The sequence below is a fragment of the Helicoverpa armigera genome, chromosome 19 (assembly GCF_030705265.1).
Source record: "Helicoverpa armigera isolate CAAS_96S chromosome 19, ASM3070526v1, whole genome shotgun sequence".
Classification (NCBI taxonomy): Eukaryota; Metazoa; Arthropoda; class Insecta; order Lepidoptera; family Noctuidae; genus Helicoverpa; species Helicoverpa armigera.
The window spans coordinates 7,840,393-7,863,194 of record NC_087138.1 but is presented as its reverse complement, the minus strand read 5'-3'; the positions used below and the strand labels follow the sequence as shown (position 1 = coordinate 7,863,194).

The window sequence follows — 22,802 nt, the reverse complement described above, 5'->3', positions numbered from 1 at the left end:
ATCAGTATTATTATTAAAATACTATAATCTATACTAAAGTATTTCTTTCCTAAATTATACCTAAATTATTTTATTATTATTTCTTTACTAAAGTATTATTATATGTACAGATTATAGTATTTTTATTTATTGAAGTAGTTTGAGTTTGTAAAAATAATGTACATATAAGCTAATTTTCATGCAAGTGAGGGAAACGACTGAACTACCTCTGGCGGAAGCTAGATACATAAAGATAATTCACTCGAGATAAATAAGCAGGTAAGTACCTACTTCAGTTATTTTCCACTTTCCCGTTAAACAATATTAAAAGGCGCAACTAATTTAAACTTCACCTAGGGCATTGTTTTCTTATCTTGCTATCTAACAAGCCTTAAGTCTAATTGTTTACGACTTTAGCTAATTACTGAGAAAGCTAATTAGTTACTTCATTGTCATTTTGTTCTTCATGGTAAGTTTTCCTACTGGGTATTAGTAACGCTTTGAAATAATATTAATAAGGTGGCGACTGAAAACTAATGAAGAATTTTTTTTTCGACAAAGCAGGACTCTATTACTAAGACTTCGCTGACCGTTTGTCTGTCTGTCACCAGACTGATAGCTAGATGCTAGAGAGTTGACATTGTCACAGATGATATACCTAGGTAAATTATTCTCATCCTCATCCTCATCCTCCGAGCCTTTTTCCCAACTATGTTGGGGTCGGCTTCCAGTCTAACCGGATTCAGCTGAGTACCAGTGCTTTACAAGGTAAATTATTGTTGACACAAAAACTGAAAACTAGAACAAAATAAATATTTTAAGGAGCTCCTACATAACAAAGTGAGATTTTATCGACAATGGTGGAAACCTTCGTGCTCGAGTCTCACTCGCACTTGGCCGGTTTTTATCTAGCAAATATATGTATAGCAGTCTTTCAGTTTACCACTAATCTTATTTCAATATATGTAATAGTTTGGTGTTAGTTCGCCGGACAGGCAGTAAATCAACTATTTATTTTGTTTCGTACTAAGCCAATACATAAACTTGATATATATATTGATAACATGAGAAACCAGAGATTTGTTGAATTTATAACTTTATAATGTTATAAAGTTTTACGTTCAACAAATCTGATATTGACTTGACTCTAATGTTGTGTTAACAAATCGGAGAGTTTCAAGATGGCTGTTACATGTTATCAATGCTGGATCTTTAATACCGAGCAAGGAAATATCGAGTAAAAAAGATAAAAAAAACATTTATTAAAGTGGGCTGAAAATCAGTACTTTTTTAGATAATTTTTAGAAAAGACGGCAACCAATACGCCCACCCTTCAGCACTTCCTATGTTTTTGTTGGCAAGAAGAAATGGTGGAACAAACTCAACAGCAACACAATTCTGTCTGATGGTTTAAGATCATTGTCATGATTAAATAGTTGTAACTAAGATTATCAATAGGTCCTAGCGTATTTTATTTATAGCATATTGATGTAGAAGAGCGGAGTGTCCTAATACAGGCATTATTTGCTTAAAAGGAGGCTCCTATCACCAACTTATGTTAAACCTTTTAAAACATAAATAAAGATTTTGTATTTGTATTTAGCGTGGCCTCTTAGGGCTGAAGCCTGCTGGGACTACGGGGGTGTTCGAAAGAGTTACCGCGGTCCTGGTACATATAGGGCTCTAGAAGGAACATAGTGGGTTATAGTCAGTAAGGCTTTGACCTTTTTTTGGTGTAGTGAGCAAAATAATGGTTTGCAAATAGTTACCTACTTAAACTTTTGTAGGTACAATAATCCTTGCATTTTTATTACAACGATAATTGAACGATTGATATGAAATTCAGCTATGTTTGCACAGTTTGTATGCAGGTGATGCAACTAATTCCTTCACGATACTAAAGAAACCCGATCCTCTCGATTATTATCGAGTCAAAATACCTAAATAAATCGATTGATAGTACAGGAAAGGTGCAATTTATTACATGCAATCAGCAGTTACAGAATACTAGATATTAAAATGGTATTATCGCACTATCTTATCCATTAATCCATGAAAAACTGACGTTTAATACTTGCTTGCATAATATTCGAGAAAGTCAAAAAATCGTTATTTCCAGTAAATACAAGAAATATTTACAGTAAAAAAAAATTCAATCAAAAATATCATGAAGAAAATATATAAAAAAAAACATTAATAAATTCATAGACAATGCAGATATTCTAGTTAAGAGAAATAAAGAAAAATAAAACACTCACTGTCACCGCAACCTCCGCAAGGCATCTTGGAATCAAAATAAAAAAATAATAAATTCAAATATTTGAAAATGGAACGCGTTGTGTTGCCAGGAGCTCTGCAGTAGCAATGCGTTTTATATTGCAGCGGCGATTGTTATCGACAATTTAGAGACGGCTTGTTCGAAACACGAGAGTTTGTTTATTTTCTTTTCAATGGGACTAATGAGGTTGGATATTAGGCTGAACGGCAAAGGCATTCAAAGGTGAGATGTTCTTTTATTTTATTTGAGTTTGGAACACGTTTTGAAAAGAATAATAAAAGAGGTATGACGTTTGAAAATATGTTCGTGAGGATTTGATTGGTCGCGTAGTAGATAAAATAGCTTCTGACAGTGGTTTCACCCACATGCCGAGAGAACTTCTGCACGAAACTGGATAAAAAGCCTATATACTAACTATAACTATAAAGTAGTCTTCATAGATAAATGGGCCATCTAAAACTGAAATAATTTTTCAAATTGGACTAGTAGTTCCTGAGATCCTAGCAAAGAAGGTAACAAACTTTTCAGCTTTATTATATTTGTAAAGATTAATATTTTTGACATTTATTAATATAATTCCAATAAATATTTACCTAATTCTGTTCTAGAAGCAATTCTTACAATAGGTCCGATTTTACATGGAATAAAGAAGCTTGCACTGAAAAATGTTAATTTAATACAAACTCCATTACTGAATTCGTGCTAGACATTAAAAACTAATTAACTTTCATATACAGAACCTTGTACAAATTATCGGTAGCAACTATATCAGACATGGTACTTAATACTTCAATTATATATAGTTAAAACGCATTTAAGCATCACGCAAACACAACAACAAAACAAATTCGCTAAACATCACATCCATTGCTGGCTTTAACCCACTCCTTGTTCTAAAGCCCTTTACATAACAGGCAATGGTTAGCGAACATACAGGAAAGGTCGTAATAAGGACTTATTAACATGGTTTTAGTTAGTCTAGGGCCGTGTGCCTGATTTGCTTTGCACTCGATACAAAGGACTTGTGTCTGAAGTGGAATAATTATAATTACCTACATATAGTTCGTTTGAAGAGGACTGTCTTTCTAGAAAGTTCCATGCGTTTGCTTGTATGTTGTCGGTAGTCATGAAGGTTGATTTATTTGACGTTTATATTCGCATTTCTCAAAGGTCACTGTTTCTGTTTATCAATACGAAGCGTTGTAGTAGGTTGTAAATAGTTTGTATTTTGTATTCATCAATGCGTAATTGAAATACTTAGTATAATAGCGATCAGATAGCTAGTTAAGTTAAAGTTCCACATTCTGTAAAGGGGATTGAACTCACGACTTCTTGATCACCATGCCAACACAAGTCTACCCTTCGAATAAGGCTAGGGAATGGCAATAGCAAAGTGAATAGTAATATAGAATAAACAAAAACAATCATCATCATAATCATCATCAGCCTATCGCAGTCCACTGCTGGACATAGGCCTCTCCAAATGCACGCCACAAAAACAATTTCTAGCAGTTAAATGAAGGGAAGCAATATTACTTAACTATTTACTAAATGCACCTATAACTGCTCGATTGTGTGAAGTGCCTGATAGATTCTTCACATCACAGTAAAGCGAATGACTAGTGCGAAACAGTAAGGCGCTTAGAAAATAAATACTAATGACATAGACTAATATACTAATCTAAGAGTACTTTTGTTACATGTGCGATATTGTATAGTTTTTGTTTAAAAAAAAAGGAAAAGTTATCTGGGTTTAAATTGATAAAGAAGTTCATGTCACGTTTCGGAAAGCACATTCAATTATGGGACCCGGCTGTATTATTAGTAGTTATTAAGGGTAGCTAGAAACCAAAAAGTCTGACAACCAGTTTTACTGCTAGCTGCTTTTTGTTGCCCGGATCAGGTAGTCAGTCGCTCCATGTAAAACACTGCAACTTAATTGCATCCTTTGAGATTGAAAGTCGACACCAACGTAGATAGTCGGTATCCTGGGTCGGAAAGGTTATGAAGTGATCATTTCTTTCGTGAATTTGATCATGCCAATTTTAGCCAACAATACCTAGTCCCAGAAGTACAATGACGTAGACACAATCGTACTACGATATTAGCTACTGTTACAACACCCCTATCAATTCATTCATGATTACCAAGAAACTATTAAGACAATACAGGACATCCGGTATGACACATGACAATAATTTCCGCATAAAAGTTAAGTAGAAAATGCTGAAATAATGAGTCACCACGCCCAGTAGGCGATCGGTGAATAAGGTACATTTGTAGCGAGAAAACAAACGTTATCTATTGATAAAACAAGTACCTAGGATTACTGGAACCATTCGATTAGGTATTTCGATAAAATAATACGTTTTACAGAAAATTCAGCAAAACGTTAAGTTTTTGAATTTCTGCCAACAAAGCTCTTGGGGTCTGGCGCGAAATTTTATACTGCTTTGAGAAACCGCATTGCGTTTAATTTTGTGATGTGTAGGAAGAATATTTTGTTAAGAATTATGGTACAAGTAGATTACAACATTTATCAAAAATATAGGTTCTCTGTCTACCACCCGTTTTTTGTAGGAGGATTTAAGACATACTATGAAAAGCCAAAAAGCTCAGGTGAAACCTATTGTAACATTAGGACAAGAAATTAAGCCGAATATAATCCAAACGAAGATCAATAATAGTTATATTTTATCCACTGTTTAGTTTAAATGCATATTATTATGTATATCCGCGGTTTTCAAGTGTAAAACATGCCCGTTCATTAAGATGCATTGCAGCGATGGAGATGAAATTATATGTAAGTACCTTTTTTTTAATGAACGTCAAGAATCATCAAATGATCCCGCTGTGGGTTAGCAGCGGTGAGGGAGTGTCAGACTCATACTGACAAAAAACCGTCGTGTTCCGTCGTAGACCTTATATGTACCAGGGCCGCGGTAACTCTTTCGAATAATCTCGCAACCCCGGCAGACAAATTATATGTGGATGCAGTATTATATTAAAGACGTAAATGTTTACGTAAGATGAATTTTGTGCTAATGAGAGTTTCTATTTAACCTCATGAAGTGATTGAGCAATTTAATAATTGTTTTTAATACGTTTTTTGGAATATTTTGAATTTATACATGTAGATATATTTAAACTAGAGAAAGACGTTATCTTTACAAAAATAATGAGTTCAGCAACGGTCATACTTTTATTATGAACACTTTTATTCTCAGAACTTGTACTTAAAATTTTGTAATCATTTTTAACCTTTTGACCGTAGAAGTAAGCGCCAAACTTTACAGTTTTTTTTTTCATAGATTGTTGTAGCTAATTGCTCCAGTTATATAATTCTTTATCAAAAACGTGTTTTAAATTGCTAAACTAGGTTTTAGGTCATTGATAAGTCCAAAAAAGAAACGTGAGCCTCGTTTCGGAGATCATTTTAATATTGGAAGTTGTGTGTGCTAGGTCTGTGAAAATATTTTACCCTTTTTTTGTTTGAGAACCTAAGTAGGAGATTCTGTTAATATGGCAATTTGGAACTTAATTTAAAATGTTGTATTGATCATACAACATTTTCAGCAGACGCAAACTAAATGATCATCTCCTCTATATAAATAAAAACGGTGGTTAGCCATCTACCATAATCCTAGTTACTTTCATTTCCAATAATGATAAATTAAACTAGTAAAGTAATACCAAAACTGAAGTTTCAACACGCCTTTAACTGTTCCTTTAATTTACCTTAAATTATCACCATTATACCAAAACCCTATACGAGGGCTATGATTAGGACAAAGAATTTGGCACACCTAACGTTCCTATTTGCTATCTTATCATATCTCTTAAAGATAATACCATATCAACGGGCACACAATGTTCCAACGCTCTAGTCGACCAGTACAATAGCGAGCCACCTGTTGTCGTCAAAACTGATAAAAAATAATGTGATGAACATTTTGAAAGTGTGAAAATGGGTGTTAAAGTTCTAGCTTTAATAGCACTCTTAGTTATTAGTGTTAATGGACAAGAAACAGTTGACAACGTCACAAGTAATGTTGTTGAGGACAATGTAGTAAGTGATACTACGACAGTGGTGGTACCAGTAACTGAAGTAAAAGAAGATGAGATCGATAATGAAAGTCCAGTGGAAATTATAAGTGACAAGGCTGAGCTGCACGTTAGGAGTGGGAAGTACCAGACCCTCACTGATGGGCTAGCGGGAGAGGAGCCGCTGGCTTTAGATGCGGTTGATTTAAACGTCAACGATAATTTGCTCAGTGAAAGGCAGTTATTGTCACCAAGCACCACTCAAGTTACAAATAATGAGTATGGTAAGTGAACTTTCCTTCACTTTTTAAGAACGAAGAACATTTATCATCGATACTATAATAAAATAATGCAAGGCAAGATAACAAAGACGATAAAGTAACCGAAATATATGATAATCCTGACCTCGCCATGTCTGATTCTAAATCTATGGCATAGTACGTTAGTATGTTTGCTCAAACGTTGGCACACATAGTTTTCATAGATGACACAGAAGGGACGAATGACAAACATTGCCAAATGTTTGACAAAGAGTTGAGATAAGGGATTTGGAATTATATCGTGCGCTCGCGCTACATAAATTGTCACCTTTGTTTTTGACATGATCTAAAATGAATACGGAGTATTGTACTATTTTAAGATTGTAGTACTTAAAATGTTTATGATTAATATATAGCCGGTATATTCTCAGGTATTGTGTAGATTTTAGCATGACTCACTAGTCACAAGATAACCTGAATATTAATCATAATGTACATAAATTTTGCATGACGCTATTTCATTCATTAGGTAAAGAAACAAAAGGTGAGTAACTTAGTAAAGGATACAATGACATCAAAATAGAAGTAAACGAAAAAGGCATCGTTTGTTAAGGTAATCAAAATTAAGCACCTTAACATCGAGATAAAGAAGTCATCATTGATGAACGTAATGACGCCAATTATTTATTATTCAGACCAAAAATGTGCTCCTCTAAATGGAATTAGAACCTGCTTTAAACAGAACATTTAAGGTATATTACTCATTTAATACAATCAAATAAATGATGTTCTAATCAGCGATAAGGGCCGCACCTAACTTGCAAAGTATAACCTAGCAAATTCTAAAATGCAGCAAGACTTTTGCAAGAGGTAAATGCAGAGACTACTTTTTTAATTCGTCGGGTTATACCAATTAAGTACAGATAAGGGCTACGTACTTTATCAGCAGATAAAAAAGCCGGTCAAGTGCGATACGTGTTTGTGAGGCCCCGTATGAATAACTCCTGAGCACTTGTTACTAGAATGAATGAATAATCGTTATATTCAGAATTACTTTTTTGTAAAAGACCTGTTGAATCTCGTGCTTCAGAACAATTAGTGGTTGAAACATTGAAAAAGAATTTGTGGGTACTATTAGAATAAATTAGGATGACATTGACGATGATGTTAAAATAGAACTAACTAGAACTAACTGGTTGTAAAAACTTTATACAAAGCTTAAGAGACATTGAAGTGAGAATCCTTTAAGCCAAATACTCATAAGGCATATGATATGGGCATGGGATGGATATGTGATCCAAACTATTTTGTCAGCCTTATCTCTGAGCATTCGGAGGCAGTTTTGTAATTTACAAGTCAGAACAATGATTTCATCGCCATGTTGATAGAAGATTATGTTTTTGGGTCAAATGTAGGTCGGTTCTTCATGAACGTTGAACTTAAAACATTGTGTATACCTTTTCGAGGTATTATTGTAAAGATTAGTCAGATTATTCTTGTCTTCATTTTCAGTTTTGTCCTTTTTGACAAATCGTTGGGCAGTCATCAAAGCATTTACCCTCTTTCCTGACATACATGCTGCCTTTGTAGTTCTTATATTTATAATCCGTTCTCTGTATTTTTATCACCATCCATGTTCAAATTCTGAATCTTAGTCTTACATATTATTTGTCTCTGTACCTTAAATCTTTGTTTTAACCACAGTGCTCTTAATTTTCTTTTGAATTAATACAAAAAGTGAAATATCTACGAAAAGCACTTGCATGCATTTAAGTCTAGCTCAATGAAATTGCACCATTCTTGAATTTGCTCATCCTCTTATTTGATTATGTGTGTGGAATTATTTATTTAGATTATCTACGCGTGCCTTACATTCTCAAACATTTATCAGGTTATATAGACATTATTTAGCACACTACCACACCCACATCTAATATTTAATCTTTGCTTGCTTTTTGCATTGCATGATAGAAAAACTATATTTTGTTTGTCAGTATTTTTATGGATGACCTGCAAAATCTTCCTACTGTTTGTAATCAGACTTCCGTTCAGTGAGATAAAAATTTTGGTTAAAACCTCTGAATACCACGAGAAAAAAATTACGAGAATCCATAAGTACTGATTATTATAAAGATAGCTGTGAATGCGGTAAAAATATATCAAATGACGACACACTGTTGGTTAAAGAAGTTAATCTCTAACAAATAAACTAGATACTTTGTTTGATAGCTATTCGTGTTAATTTGGAATGAGTCAGACTAAATGACGAAGTACACTTGTTTGTAGATGAGAATAGAACAGCTAATGAAGTAACTATTTCCGGATATAAAATAGATCGGCATGAACCTTTCTGTGCTTTTCTAACACAACATAGAGAAATACTACATAACATGCATGAGGAAAATAGAAAATCCAACACAAGTGCCTACTGATAACTAGTGATACGGAAAACTATGTAACGCTAGTGGATCTAAAATAAGAACTTTCATGAATGATAAAGAGTATTTGTTTAACTTTTTGATTGTAGTAGTTTTAAATTGACTGGTGACGGTATAACGACCACGTACCAAGTGGGATAGAAAATGCCTTGCTGGGAAATAGCCAGCAGCATCTCTAAAGCTAAAACAATATCCCATACTGCGTTCACCAACACATATGCCCAGCGCGATGAGTATGGGCAAATCTCCCCAGCTTGGGGAAAGCCTTAGTGAAGTAGCGGACTTTTTTTTGTGACGACAACGATGATATTTTCGAGTTGATGATGCATCAAATCTGTTAGGTGAACTTGTTTACAGAAAATTGTGAAACAAAGAGGTATTGCAAGGTGCCAACATGACATCAGCGTGTATACTAGGAATCGCATTTCTGATATAAACTGATAGCTTATCATTATCGGGGACTAGTATCGATACCGAGCCGCGAAAGTCAGAAGAACATTTCAGAAATTAATAATGATATTTTTAGCTTCAATTGTTTTAGAAGAAAGATTTTAACTGAAGTCGGTAGCTCCAAATATGAGTTTGATAAAATTTTGATTAGAGATGAAGTTCCAAACACAAATCTAATGAGGGCTAAACCAGTTTTGTTGACTACCCGAACAATTTTGATTAAAAAGAAGTCTAATGATACAATCAAGATCACTATATTAGAAAGCAGAACTATCACAGCTTTAGCAGACCATATTGTTGCATAGTTGACATCCAATATACCAAACCCCAAATATTCCGTAGTGATATCCATTGTTTAAAATCCTGCCTATACTTTTCTAGCTCACATCGACGGCCGCGTGCTACCCGACACAAGCTATCAGAACAATGGTCAGCCCTACGTCATCACGGCTGCCAGGCTGGCGCAGATCAGAGGCAACTTCATGTACTGGTTCTACGATCAAGGAGGCAATGAAAACATTGGAGACTATCAGAGAGATATCCACACTTCTACTCCTCAAATCCATAAGAACTTCAACTTCCAGTTGCCGTTCTTTGGATTTAGGTTCAATTATACCAGGGTAGGTGTCCTAGAGTATTTCCTTTAAAGAACGTTCTAGAAAACAATGTTTCTTTTGCTGAAGGTAGGTTGTAGGTTTAAGGTAGGTAGTTTCTGCTGTAGGTACTGAAAATCTCCTTGCCAACTAAAATGTTAAAATGCACACCACTTTTCGTTGTAATTTTATAACTCAAAAACTGTCTCACCTATCCAATCCAATTGTTTAGGCTTTGTTCGGCCTTTTTGGTTGATGGTTTATGTGAAGAGCGCAGAATGTAGCGGAGGGCCACTGGTTATTAATAATTCTTTCTACCTCTTTCCAGTTATCGATGAACGGCTACATCTACTTCAGCGACCCTCCAGACCACTACACCTACCCCCTCTCCTTCCCCGTGAGAGACTGGCCTGATGTCAACGACCCTTCCTTCATCGGTATATTCTTCAGCAAGTGCCGTATCGGTAGCCAGCGTCCCGAGGACCCTGATCAAAGAAGGCCTGGAATTTACTTTAGAATGGACAGGGATTTACAGGTAAATAAAAGCCTTTATTAATATTTTTTAGACAGCACGTTTAAAACGGACCCTTCCTCCTGTAGCTCGCCGAGTAGATAGCTCTTCATATGGGATTACCCAGGAATTGATCAAATACTAGGTACTACTCATACACTGCCATTACAGATGACCATCGTTGTTCAAAGTTTAAGACCATTTTTGGGTCTAAACAGAGTTTCTGTAACTGCTAATTATTTTTGAATCTGCTATTATTTATCATTGACATAATTTACCTGTAATAGTTCTACAAGTCTTTATTTACTATCTTCTAGACGCGTACCGACCAACTTGGTGTGGAGATGAGAGAGCGACTGACGTGGGACATTCGTCAGGGTGTCATCGGTTCCGAAACCTTCTTCCCCAAACACGCCATCACAATTACTTGGAAGAACATGTCTTTCGCTGGAGGCATTGACAACTCATTGTTTGTGGTGAGTTTGTAATTATAATTATTGAAGATTGTATATTACTAAAGATGTGGAAAATCGTAAGGATGAAAAGCTTTAGATGTACCAAATGTGGAATCATGTGGACCAGAATTTTTGATCTAGAAGTCTTCCATTCTTTATGTTATTAACTAACTTTCAAAACATGCCAAAATGATTGTATCTTCTTAGACGTAAGTATAACACATAATGTATTTCAATATTACAGACAAACACATTCCAAATGGTACTAGCTACTGACGAAGTGTTCACATACGCGATCTTCAACTATTTGGAGATCAACTGGAGTTCACACACAGAAGCCGGTGGTGATACCACGACCGGAGAAGGTGGTGTACCTGCTTATGTAAGTATCAATAATTCAGAAATCAATGTATGTAATAACATTAATGATGTTTACTAACTTATTGAATATATATTTGTAGATTGGTTTCAACGCTGGTAACGGAACACAAAGCTACGAATACAAGCCTTATTCACAAGCGTCTGTACTTAGAGATTTGACGGGCAGAGGATGGGCGAACGGTTTTCCAGGTCGACATATATTTAGGATAGACGAAAAAATACTTATGGGGACTTGTAACAAGGATATCGGTAAGTATTGATGGTGAAAAGCAAAATAGTTCGTATTCAAATACTGCACTATTAATGAGAGTTTAAAAAAAAATCCATTAATGTAAAAGTTTAACTGTTAACATTTCTCATGCATTGGAATTTCTAACACCTCTTTTCTAACTTAGTAACAATTATATTCCTTTCTGATCTTTAGATGGCGCAAATCTTCCCCTCATGTTCGCCCCTGAGAGCGGTAACATGTTGGGAGGTACAATCGTCAACATCACGGGTCCTTGCTTCAACCCTAACGATAGAATCACCTGTCGTTTTGATACAGAGTCCGTCATTGGTGCTGTAGTGGACGTCAATAGGGCTATTTGTGTCCAACCCAGGTTCTGGCACAATGGATATGCTAGATTCGAAATTGCTATTAATAATGAGCCCTACAAGTGGAAAGGAAAGTACTTTGTCGGTAAGTGTATTTGTTTTTTGTATGAGTTATTTTTACGTTCACATTTTAAAAGCTTTATTGAAGTTCGTAATGTATTTGATGGTAAATTCTTGAAATGCCTTCATTTTTCAGAAACACCCGCAACGGCCACAGAGAAGATTTTCTTCACTGACAACTCAGTCCATGAGAGATATCCACCTGAAATCAGAATAACCTGGGACCGCTTCAACTTGACCACGAATCTAAACGTCCAACTGCAAATCAGTTTGTGGGGCTACAAGGAGGTCACTATCAGACCTCAACTCGAATACATAGATATGATCGAAATGGGCGTGGCCAACACTGGAGAATACGTCATCAATCCTCAAAACTTTAGGAACAGGGATAATTTCTTACACAACGACATGCAGTTTGGTTTCTTGCAAATCAACTTGACTACACCAGAAGTGTTTAAAAATGTTGAGATATCACCGTGAGTACTCCTTTTATCTTTACAACCTTTTTTGATAACTCTTGTAATATTATTTCCATGAGTGATTGGTAGCAGCAATTATTTTGTAGTTTTCATGAAGTAGCTTATATCGATGACTTTCTTGTCTACAATTATTAAATCAACTAACAACTCTTTGCAGTGTCCTATGGAGTCGTCCAATCCCCTTGGGTTGGTACTTCGCCCCACAATGGGAAAGGTTACACGGCCAACGTTGGCCCAACGCCCTTTGCAACAACTGGTTACGAACGGATCGTTTCTTGAAGAACTTTGCGTCTCAAGTATGGGTTTGCCCTTGTACGCTCGAACATGCGTTACTGGATAAGGGAAGGTTTATGCCAGATTTGGCTTGCGATAAAGACACCAATCCTACCTGTAGATACCATTGGGGCAGTGTCCATTGTGTCAGGAGTGGAGCACCTAGGTAAGTCAAATACAAACATTTATGAATTTCCAACTAAAATAACTTTATTTATACTATTACATGACTTTCTATAAGTATTACAACTCCTTCAGCTACATCAAACTCGTTTTAAATTCTGAGTTCTTTTTTTGACCAACACAAAAAGTATTATAGAAAATATTAAGTACTATTATTATTATTATTTATTAGGGATATTTTTGAAATTAATATTAGTAGTAGTTAGTATCCTGAAATCAGTTCCCTAATTTTGTACTGTTTTCACAGCGCGGAAGGATCAGGTCAACAGTGCTGCTACGACAAGAACGGCTTCCTCATGTTGTCGTACGATCAGATGTGGGGATCCAGGCCTTCGAGGTCACACGACTTCGGGTTCACTCCTTATAACGAGGCCAACAAGGTAAGATCAATTAAATATTGAAGCCTTATCTTAGTATTTGTTACAACTCCATTTAATTTATTCTCGATTATGAACATATTTAGATGTTAATCCATTCAAAGTCTGAAGCTCAAAACGAGCTCTAATCTCCTATTTATATAGGTACCGTAAATTCATTGTTTTGTATTACTCTAGGTCCCATCGCTGTCCCATTGGTTCCACGACATGATTCCATTCTACCAGTGCTGCATGTGGCAAGAAGAACAAGCTGTTGGATGTGAGACATTCAGGTAAGTCTTTCCATTGATTAATTAAGCACGTATTTATAGAGTTTCTGTCCAGTACCTAACTTTACAAAATACCTCATACCTGTATGTGCGAGACTTGTTTTTGAATAACAAGAACTACACATACCAACTTCATTCTACAACGTTCTTAACATTTCTTTTCTTTTTCTAACTGAATATTAAAGTCAAAGCTAGTTAGTTTAAACTAAGGTTTTGGTATTTTAACAGGTTTGAACGTCGTCCTTCTCAAGACTGTGTAGCTTACCAATCGCCTGGTGTTGCTGGAATATTCGGAGATCCACACATCGTCACTTTCGACGACTTGCAGTATACCTTCAACGGAAAAGGTAAAATAATAACAACACTCTAAACTGTACTTCACATTAAATTGAAAAATGGTTTGTCCAAAAATGCTCAAGAAACCCTATAATCTTGTTCTCTCCTAAAAAAACGTCTTTTTAGCTCCTAGCTTTCTTATTAAAACTATTATGAACATCTTTAAGCTTTTAATGGAAAGATTTATTAAAAAAAAAATTAAATAAAGCTATGATTTTGTTTTATCCTAAAAACCATGTTTGCAAGTCCCTAAACCTAAAAAAACTTCTTTCTTCAGGTGAATACGTATTAGTAAGAGTGGATCACCCGCAACTGAAACTGGACGTCCAGGGCAGATTCGAGCAAGTTCCGCGGAACATCTACGGACGAGTCAACGCTACACATCTGACTTCTGTTGTCGCTGCGTCCAACAACTCCGTACCTATTGAGGTAAGATAACTTTAAAAGTCACTAGAATTGTTTTTGTGTGAATCGTGTCCAAAAGTGAACAATTTGATAAAAAGTGGTCCAAGTATAGTGCCTTGAGGAAACACTTTTGTCGAACTGCTAGAAGATAAATATTCGTAGCTATTCTAGAAGAGGCTAGAAAGAATTGCTAAATATATTTATATAAACATAGTACCAATTGACGAACACATTTGAATAATAAAAGTATGTATATTAACTAGTATACTGAGATATCAATATCATCAAATATTGAACTGGCATCGTTTTCAGGTTCGTCTGCGTCCTCAACACGCGCAATGGCGTTACAGACTGGATGTTTTCGCTGACAACAAGAGAGTGTACTTCGACAGGCCTGCCCTTAGGGTGCAATACTTCCCAGGTAAGTTAATCTCAATCCTAGCATTCTAAGTTTAAAAGACCCTTCATTTAGGAATACTTTTTTAATTGCATAAAAAAAACGTTTTAGTGAACTGATGATATCCTGTCCAAAACTGTTACTCTTTGAGCATTTGTAAACTTTCTACCAAGCTTAAAGCACATCAATAATGTGCCTGACCTCTCTCCGGTCGTGTCGGATTGACGTTCCATCGGACTATGAGAGTGACGGAATAGTGAATGCACCTGTTTCTTTGCTAACACTTATGCAGTATAATCTTCTATGAAGCGGGCTGGCCTCCTTACGGCTGTTCCCAATATTATAATTGCTGTGTGTCTGCTGTTTTGCTTACTAGGGATAGGAAAGACATAAGGTACTTGAATGGGGCTAATGTCAAAATTTTATCTCAAGTAAGCAAATCAACATCTACCCACTAACCCTTCAACAGATAATTAACCAAATTCTTCCTTCACAGGTGTGACAGTATACCAGCCTATGTACTTACTGAACCAGTCGGAGATTGTCATCATGTTCTCATCAGGCGCTGGTATTGAAGTAGTAGAGAATAAGGGCTTTATGTCAGCTAGAGTTTATCTTCCTTGGAATTATATGGTGAGTACCTACTTTATTAACCACATTTTCTTTTTTGCAAAATGAATAGGGGAAACTAAAGGTTTGAAGTTTTTTTTATATTTTGTGGGTAATTAGGTAGTAATTAGGGACAGTAAAATAACTGACTATGTGGAAGCCCCTGATTAAGGTTTTTATTGATGTCATGGATTGTTCTAGATGAAAAATAATTATCTATATTATCATCACTCATTCAAAGGTTACTCAGGATTTTGACACATATTTTTCAGGAACTAGACACACAAATGCCTTTATATAAAGAAGTGTTTCTGAATAACTAAAATATATTTTTTGTTTTAGAATCAAACGCGAGGTCTATTCGGCAACTGGTCTCTGGACGTTAACGACGACTTCACCCGACCGGATGGCACGCGAGCCACTGTCGACCTCAACAACTTCCAAACCGCACACAGGGACTTCGCTCAACACTGTAAGTTCTAAATGAAACAAACTGAGAAAAGTATGATAAAGATGGAATGCCTGAAAGATGATTAAATTACTTAAGAAAATAATGAAACTAGTATGATGGCTACAAATATGTTGAAAGTAAAAGAATTATAAAACACTCTTTTCACGGTTTTAGCAATATTAGACGAATGCCAAAATCTAGCTTAAATTAATGTTTCAAAAGTGACCTTGCTTGCTTCTACTTGCATGTAATTGCCATAAAAAATCTTCCAGATTAAAGGTTACAGGAACTAAAATTGTTTTATATAGTTAATACTCTTACGATCAAACCTCGATTCTTTACCTTGAACTTTCCAATGTACTGTGAATCCTAAAAGAACACTTCTTTCCACCTAAATATATCAACCGTTAAATCCTTCCAGGGCAACTAACCGACCGCGAACAACGAGACATAGGAGTAGCAATGTTCTACCGCGAATACGGCAGAACGGCAGCCTACTACAACGACAATCAATTCGTACCGAACTTCATCAGGGAACCAGCTGACTTCCTACCGGCCAACAGGTCTCAAGACGTGGCGAGAGCTATAGAACTGTGTCAGGATTCCTATCAGTGTCGATATGATTATGGCATGACCCTGAATAGGGATATGGCTGAGTTCACTAAGAATTATTTGTCGTCTATTGTGAGTATTGTTTTTTGTTTTGTACTTTTTAGGCTTAAGTTCAATGACAACAAAATACCAGTTTTCTTAAAACATCTATGAATTTTCACATAAAATTTTCAAAGTAAATAGATCTTAGGCGTATGAAGTTTTATATTGTCACCTATTGTCCCCTTCTTTTAAATTGGATCATTTGAATTTAGCTCTTTAACCTTAATGAAAATCTAGTTTATCAATAAAAAACAATTTGAATCTCTGGTTTAATAACTGGGCAAATCCCAAACCTTGAATTTTTTGTCCTTATTGCATTTTCATTATTTGACCCCTCCTGTCCTTGAACTGATTTGAAAAGACTAGGGCGATGAAGATGATGAGTCAACTCGTACAGTATAATTAAATCCAAATGATGTAACGTTGTATGTCAACAAACGCGAAATGATTCATCCAGCTATTAAGTCGATAATAGCCTTGATTGTCAACTAATCATAAAGACAATTTACGATTTCCCACACTTGAACGTAGTAAATAAATTGTAGGTATGTTCTAACATCCTGTAGGGTACAGAATGATTACACTGGTGCATGGAACTTAAAGACTATTGATAATCTCGAATTTTGGCGTTGACAGAGAGTATATGTTGACCCAAATTCAGCAATGTTCTAAGGCTTCCACAGTTCAGTTTAAAATAAGTGATTTCAGGAGACATCTGCAGATTAGTCAACATAAAATTTTGACAGCGATAGTATTTTAGAAAATCCTAACTTTTTTCAAAATCCTCTACTACTGAGTGGAAATCTTAGCCGTTTTTGACTTGACCAATGTATCGTTTGCTAATGTATAGTTTGGTTGTTTTATACGTAGGTATCAAAAAGGATTTGACTATAGGTCATCTGATGACTGAGCAAGTTCTGCATAATACGGGATCTATGAATTTACTCCTAATTTTGTGTTTCCATCCCATGTCACCCTACGACCATTTAAAAAGTCACCTAGTTGGACAGTTGCGTGCAATCAGATGCGTCTTGTCAGGCCATTGTTCTTTTTAATTATAATGCATTTACCAAGGTCCTCTATAGCTCAGCTATGGCAAACTTAAACACTAGTCGTTCCATCCATTCAATTCATGTAAACTGTTTGTTGTGGCTAGACTCCTTTTTCTAGTTGGTTTCGGATAGATTTGTGATCGTTTTGCGTCATTTTTCGAGAAGGATTTTTAGTTTTTGATGCGCAATTTTTGGGGTCTCTTTAACTGTGTAGGCCTCTTGTCTCTCGTATACAAGGACTAATATTTTGGTGTGTTGTGAGTTAAACTGACTTAACTGAAAAAGCTGCAATAGTGAAAGACAAGAATTAATCAAGTACTCCATTTACAGACGAATATAAAAGAGCAGAACGCTCGTCGAGTGATCAGCTGCGGTATATTGGAGACACCACGATTTGGTCGAAAGAGTAACTTCTTCTTCACGCCAGGAACTAGAGTGAGTATTCGTTCTTTATACATTACTAGCTACACCACATACTATACCACAGCTACACCTATACTATACCACATACCTACTAGCTATACCATAATATTATAGCTACACCGCCACTTCCCACAACTGGAGAAACTTTGTACTAAACAGTTAAGAACCTATAATAAATAGGTTTTGTGTGAAAGCGTGACAGATTTGACAGGCGTTTGCATTTATTAAGTAACGAAGTACTTCCCTTAACATACGGACCAAACTGATGATGAAGTTAAATACCAAAACCCTTATGATTGTTTGTCCTTATTGTGTATTCCAAAGTGGTTTGTCGAAGGACATGAATATAAATCGTCCTACAAACAAAACCGCTATTCGTCACAACTCGAGGAAACAATGAAACATACCTATTACATTCGAATTTCCTTATGTCTCATCTATTCGAGTACCTAGTAAACTATACTTTTGACCCGGCTTTACGGACTTTACCAAGAAAAAAGGCCTTTTTTAGCCTCTCCATCTTTCTCATTTAGTGCCGTGTACTTTACTCCCTACAGTTTATAAACAAATCTTCAGTGATTTTTAAGTCACACGGCAATTGCCTGTTGAAACAAACAAACTCTTCATTTATTTTGTTCTATAAGGGATTTCCTAATACATCATCCATTGACAGGTGAACTTCGAGTGTAACCAAGACTTCATTCTGATTGGAGACAAGCGTCGAGTGTGTGAGGACAACGGTCGGTGGAACTTACCGGATTATGGATACACTGAGTGCTTACGTAAGTACTTTTACATGGTTATCTAAAGACTTTAAAAAATTGTTCCAAATAATAAACAGCTTTTTATGTTGATTCTTGTACAGACTCAAGGTACTCTAATCGTAAAATCCCAATCAATATTGGACCATTGAACTGTAAAGATAAAGTTGAAAATCCATTTAAGAATGTTGACAGCTTATTCTAGTTTGATGGGCTGTACATTAAGTGATTATTTATTTTGCTTCAACTATATGTTCTATTCATTTTGTGACACAAAACTTTATAATATCCAGGTAACCAAGAATACTCGCAACGTTCTCTGTTTCTGACCTGGGCGATCATACTGGCAGTTATTCTACCGTTAGGCCTGTTGATTTGTCTGCTGTGGTTCTGGTGCTGGTACAAACCCAGGACCGAAGGCAAAGAAGGATTCCGTTTCGAAGACATTCCGCGATCAAAATCAGCCTCTAGACTTAATCTAAGATCAGCATCAATGGGAAATCTCACGGATACGATGAAATCGTCCACGTTACGTAGCTCCGACTCAAAGCCTAAGTTACCAGAAACTCCTACTGAGGAAGCCCCAATGACTAGGTCTGCACCTCTAGTTAGGCCAGCTCCACCCGTCCCACAAGACGGCGATAGTTCAGGTATAGGTTACCCTGATTCTAATAAGAGTGACAAATCTGACAAATCAAATCCTAAAAAACGTAGGGCCTATGACAAAACTTACCGAACCAATGAACCTATCCCGAACGCTCCCAATGAAGAATTCCCAGAAAAACTGTGGGATCTTTCCGAAGAGGACTTGCTTTCTATAACCTCTCCGTCAGACACTGAATCTAATAGAGATTCAACTTTGACGCGACCTGCTAAAGACATCGAATATCAAAGCAGACCTCGTCAGACGGGTCGTAGAGCTTTGCCAAGTGACTCAGGTTATTCCACAAAAGATTCCGAGGACCCATACTCTCCGAAGTATGAAGGTCAATACAGTCCTATTCCTTCCCAGTACTCTCCAACGTACTCCGAAATATATTCTCCACCGATCAGCCCTACTTCGGACAATAGTCCACGAAACACGTTCAATAACCCTGGTTTGCCTGACCCTCCGAAGAGTGCTCCTGCAGATTCTATTCAGACGTTTACAATGCCTCCTCAAAAGGGGAAATCTTTGGAGACTCTAATCGACCCACCGAACATTGAAGTGCCCACAATGAGCCCACGCTCGACCATGGTCTGAAACACTTAGAAATAAAAAACTAGTAAACAGGAATTTAGTATATATTCACTGCCCAAATACGAATGACATTTTTTTCGGAGTAGCATAAGCTTAGCTTAGGTTAGTTAAGTGGCACTTTATTTTAGTTTTTGCACTTATGTTTACGTATATGTAGGTGTTAGCCGACTTTCGTGAGTTTCCCATCGTTGTTGAATGTTTGTAAATTCTATTAATTTTAAATAAACTTATTTTAACTATAACCTTGGAGTCACATGAAGAGGAAATTTCTGTTCCCATTTCGGTAGAATAACTTTCAAGTGATTTTGTTTTAGGTAAGAAAGCAAGGAATGACGTTGAATAGAAATTTTCTCTGAACTGTGATGAGTTATTATTTTTTTTCTTCCTAATCTATTAGGTTATTGCTTGCTTTCTTATCTAGTGTACATAAAAAAACCAGGTCATATGAACAGGTACGTGTGTCATATTTTTTATTTGCATTAGTGAGATATCTTTTTGGGCTTTGCGCAGTAGATAGCGTATCTTTGTTTGTTGATAAATTGCGTTGTAAGGGCCGTACTTTTTGTTTAATGATTTGGAAACAGTGTCGAGATGGATTACATTGATAGAAATAATGTTTTTGGTGTCAATTGCGTCTGTCGACTTTAAATCGAAACCAGTCAAACTTATACAAACTTACGAACATTAAAAATTCAAGACCATTCCATTTTGTAGATAGTACCTTTCGCAAAAGCTTTAGATACCAGACTATCCATTTCCAGTCCAAAAAGTTCAAGACTCAAGTTCAAATATACAAATCCAACAATATAATATACGCTATAAATAACAGCTCAAAACCAATTAATTTACCTAACCACACCTTTTCAACACCACATTAACACTCCCCCTACCTAAACAGGCAAACAGGAGTACTCATCAAGAACCCTGGGCGCGACATGGGGCATCATCAGCGCAGTCATGGTGCCCATCGCCGTGGTACTCATCTGCATCGCCTGGAGGATACTCCTGCGAAGAAAGGCTGAGGAGAAGGAGGAGAATGACTACTTGAATGTCAAGTAAGTTTTAACAAAGTAAATGAAGGACTAAAAAGTAAATAAGACCTTATAAATATATGAAGGACTGCTAGGTCCCCGAGAGCATAGAGCGTCTCTAAGTATATCGTGGATAGAGCGAAGTGGAGAAGAAACATGATGAAAGCATGATGATAGCAGGAAAGAGAGAGAGAGTAATAACAATCTTTCGCTAGCATTTTCTATTGAAAATACATCGCGAACCCGGCTAAAAGTATCTTTCCACTAGATCCTCTATATCCTTATTAGATCAAGGGACTATCTACGACTGAAAGAATTTTTCAAATCAGACCAGTTCTTCTTAACGTTCAAGCAAACAAAACAAACCCTTCATCTATTATTAAACCTCAATTAACATATCTTCCAATCTTTTCAGACCTATAGACCCTGAGGAATCCTTCCGTATCAACTCTGATGATGAGAGCATACCCTACAAGAAGGATGTCACCGAAGATGTGACGCCGGAACCTACGGAACCAGTGAAAGTGGTTGACAGTGCGGAGCCCGCGCCTTTTAGTTACGGAACCCCATACGACCCGAACAGACAAGCGCGGCCGTATGGTGGGGAAACCGAAATTAATTAAGTTAATATAAATATAAGAGAATTTAATATTAAACAAGCATAGCGTTGGTACCAAATATTTGTAGTTTTGGAAGAAATAAAAAGTGGGTTTTGGAAAAATACCGCGCAATTGTCGGCCATCTTCAAAATGTTGCCATCAATTGAAGATTGGTTTTAGTTTAGACATAGGTTTTGATTAGATAGTATTTTAGCTGCGTTTATTTGTAAGTTTTATACAAATTATTTATGTTATTACTTGCCTATATTAATGTACAAATATAATGTCTTGCTTTTAAAGATTTTTCAGACTTATTCCAATTAAAACTACATTAGGCAAAGGTATTATTATAAAGTATTACTATACTGCGAACATTTCCATTCTTTTAATACTATGATTTTGTATTTTATTTTATTTTCGGTATCAATGAACAATCCCACCATTGTAATAATTTTAGATTTACTTTTATGTAGTTAATTACGCTAAAGCTGTGTTTTTATTTGAAACATGACAACAATTTAATACAAAATAAAACAATTACGGTCTTTCTTTACACCTTTTATTGTCTTTTTATGTGCCATTTGACATTTTTAACTTTTTTAAGTATCACTTTTTGTTTCATGGTGAACTTTTCTAGTTGTTTATTTTTTGTGTAATTAAATTCATTAAAATAAGTCTTCATTTAATAAATCCTATTCACTAAGAACGAGATTTTTTATTACCCCACACGTAAACGAAGGGAACGGGAAATGCTGAAGAGATGAAACATGTCCGCAAAAATGTATGTAACACTTTTTAGAGTATATAAGGGTGTATATAACGTAAGTACATAAAGGTGTTTATAGGGTAAGTACATAAGGGTGTATATAAGGTAAGTACATAAGGGAGTTTATGGGGAGTGTACATAAAGGGGTATATGAGGACAGTCACAGTACACAAGTGAGTACATAAGTATTTGGGGAGTGTACATAAGGGAGTACATGGGGTAAGTACATAAGGGAGTCATTGAAGTAAGAACATAAGGGAGTATATGAGGACAGTCCATAAGGGGGTATATGACTGCTGATTGACTATTGACTACTGATTGCTGAAAGGATAGTCTTATTTTCGTGCTCTTTGAATGAGTTCACAAAAAATACATTGTATGTACTATGTAATATTAATAGATGATAGAGGAGATATAATTATGTTACCACGATACCGCATTGGGAAATATC

The 22,802-nt window shown here is 35.9% G+C and overlaps 1 protein-coding gene across 2 annotated transcripts; it reads left to right on the top strand.

The window, feature by feature from the left end:
• Positions 1–6,109: 6,109 nt before the first annotated feature.
• On the top strand, positions 6,110–22,291 carry LOC110374132 (protein mesh). Of its 2 annotated transcripts, XM_064039315.1 has the most exons (22): positions 6,110–6,585; positions 9,831–10,069; positions 10,371–10,577; positions 10,871–11,029; positions 11,253–11,390; positions 11,470–11,638; positions 11,814–12,071; positions 12,183–12,522; positions 12,683–12,964; positions 13,229–13,361; positions 13,536–13,630; positions 13,856–13,974; positions 14,241–14,392; positions 14,681–14,789; positions 15,262–15,398; positions 15,717–15,846; positions 16,247–16,509; positions 17,862–17,966; positions 18,628–18,736; positions 19,009–19,879; positions 20,852–21,010; positions 21,402–22,291. In XM_064039315.1, exons 1-22 carry the CDS (start codon positions 6,225–6,227, stop codon positions 21,607–21,609), a joined length of 4,743 nt encoding a protein of 1,580 aa, XP_063895385.1. In that variant the 5' UTR covers positions 6,110–6,224; the 3' UTR covers positions 21,610–22,291. The 2 variants fall into 2 exon arrangements, with proteins under 2 accessions (XP_063895385.1, XP_063895383.1); XM_064039313.1 differs by lacking the exon at positions 19,009–19,879 and having other exon boundaries at positions 6,111–6,585; positions 20,854–21,010.
• Positions 22,292–22,802: the final 511 nt, after the last annotated feature.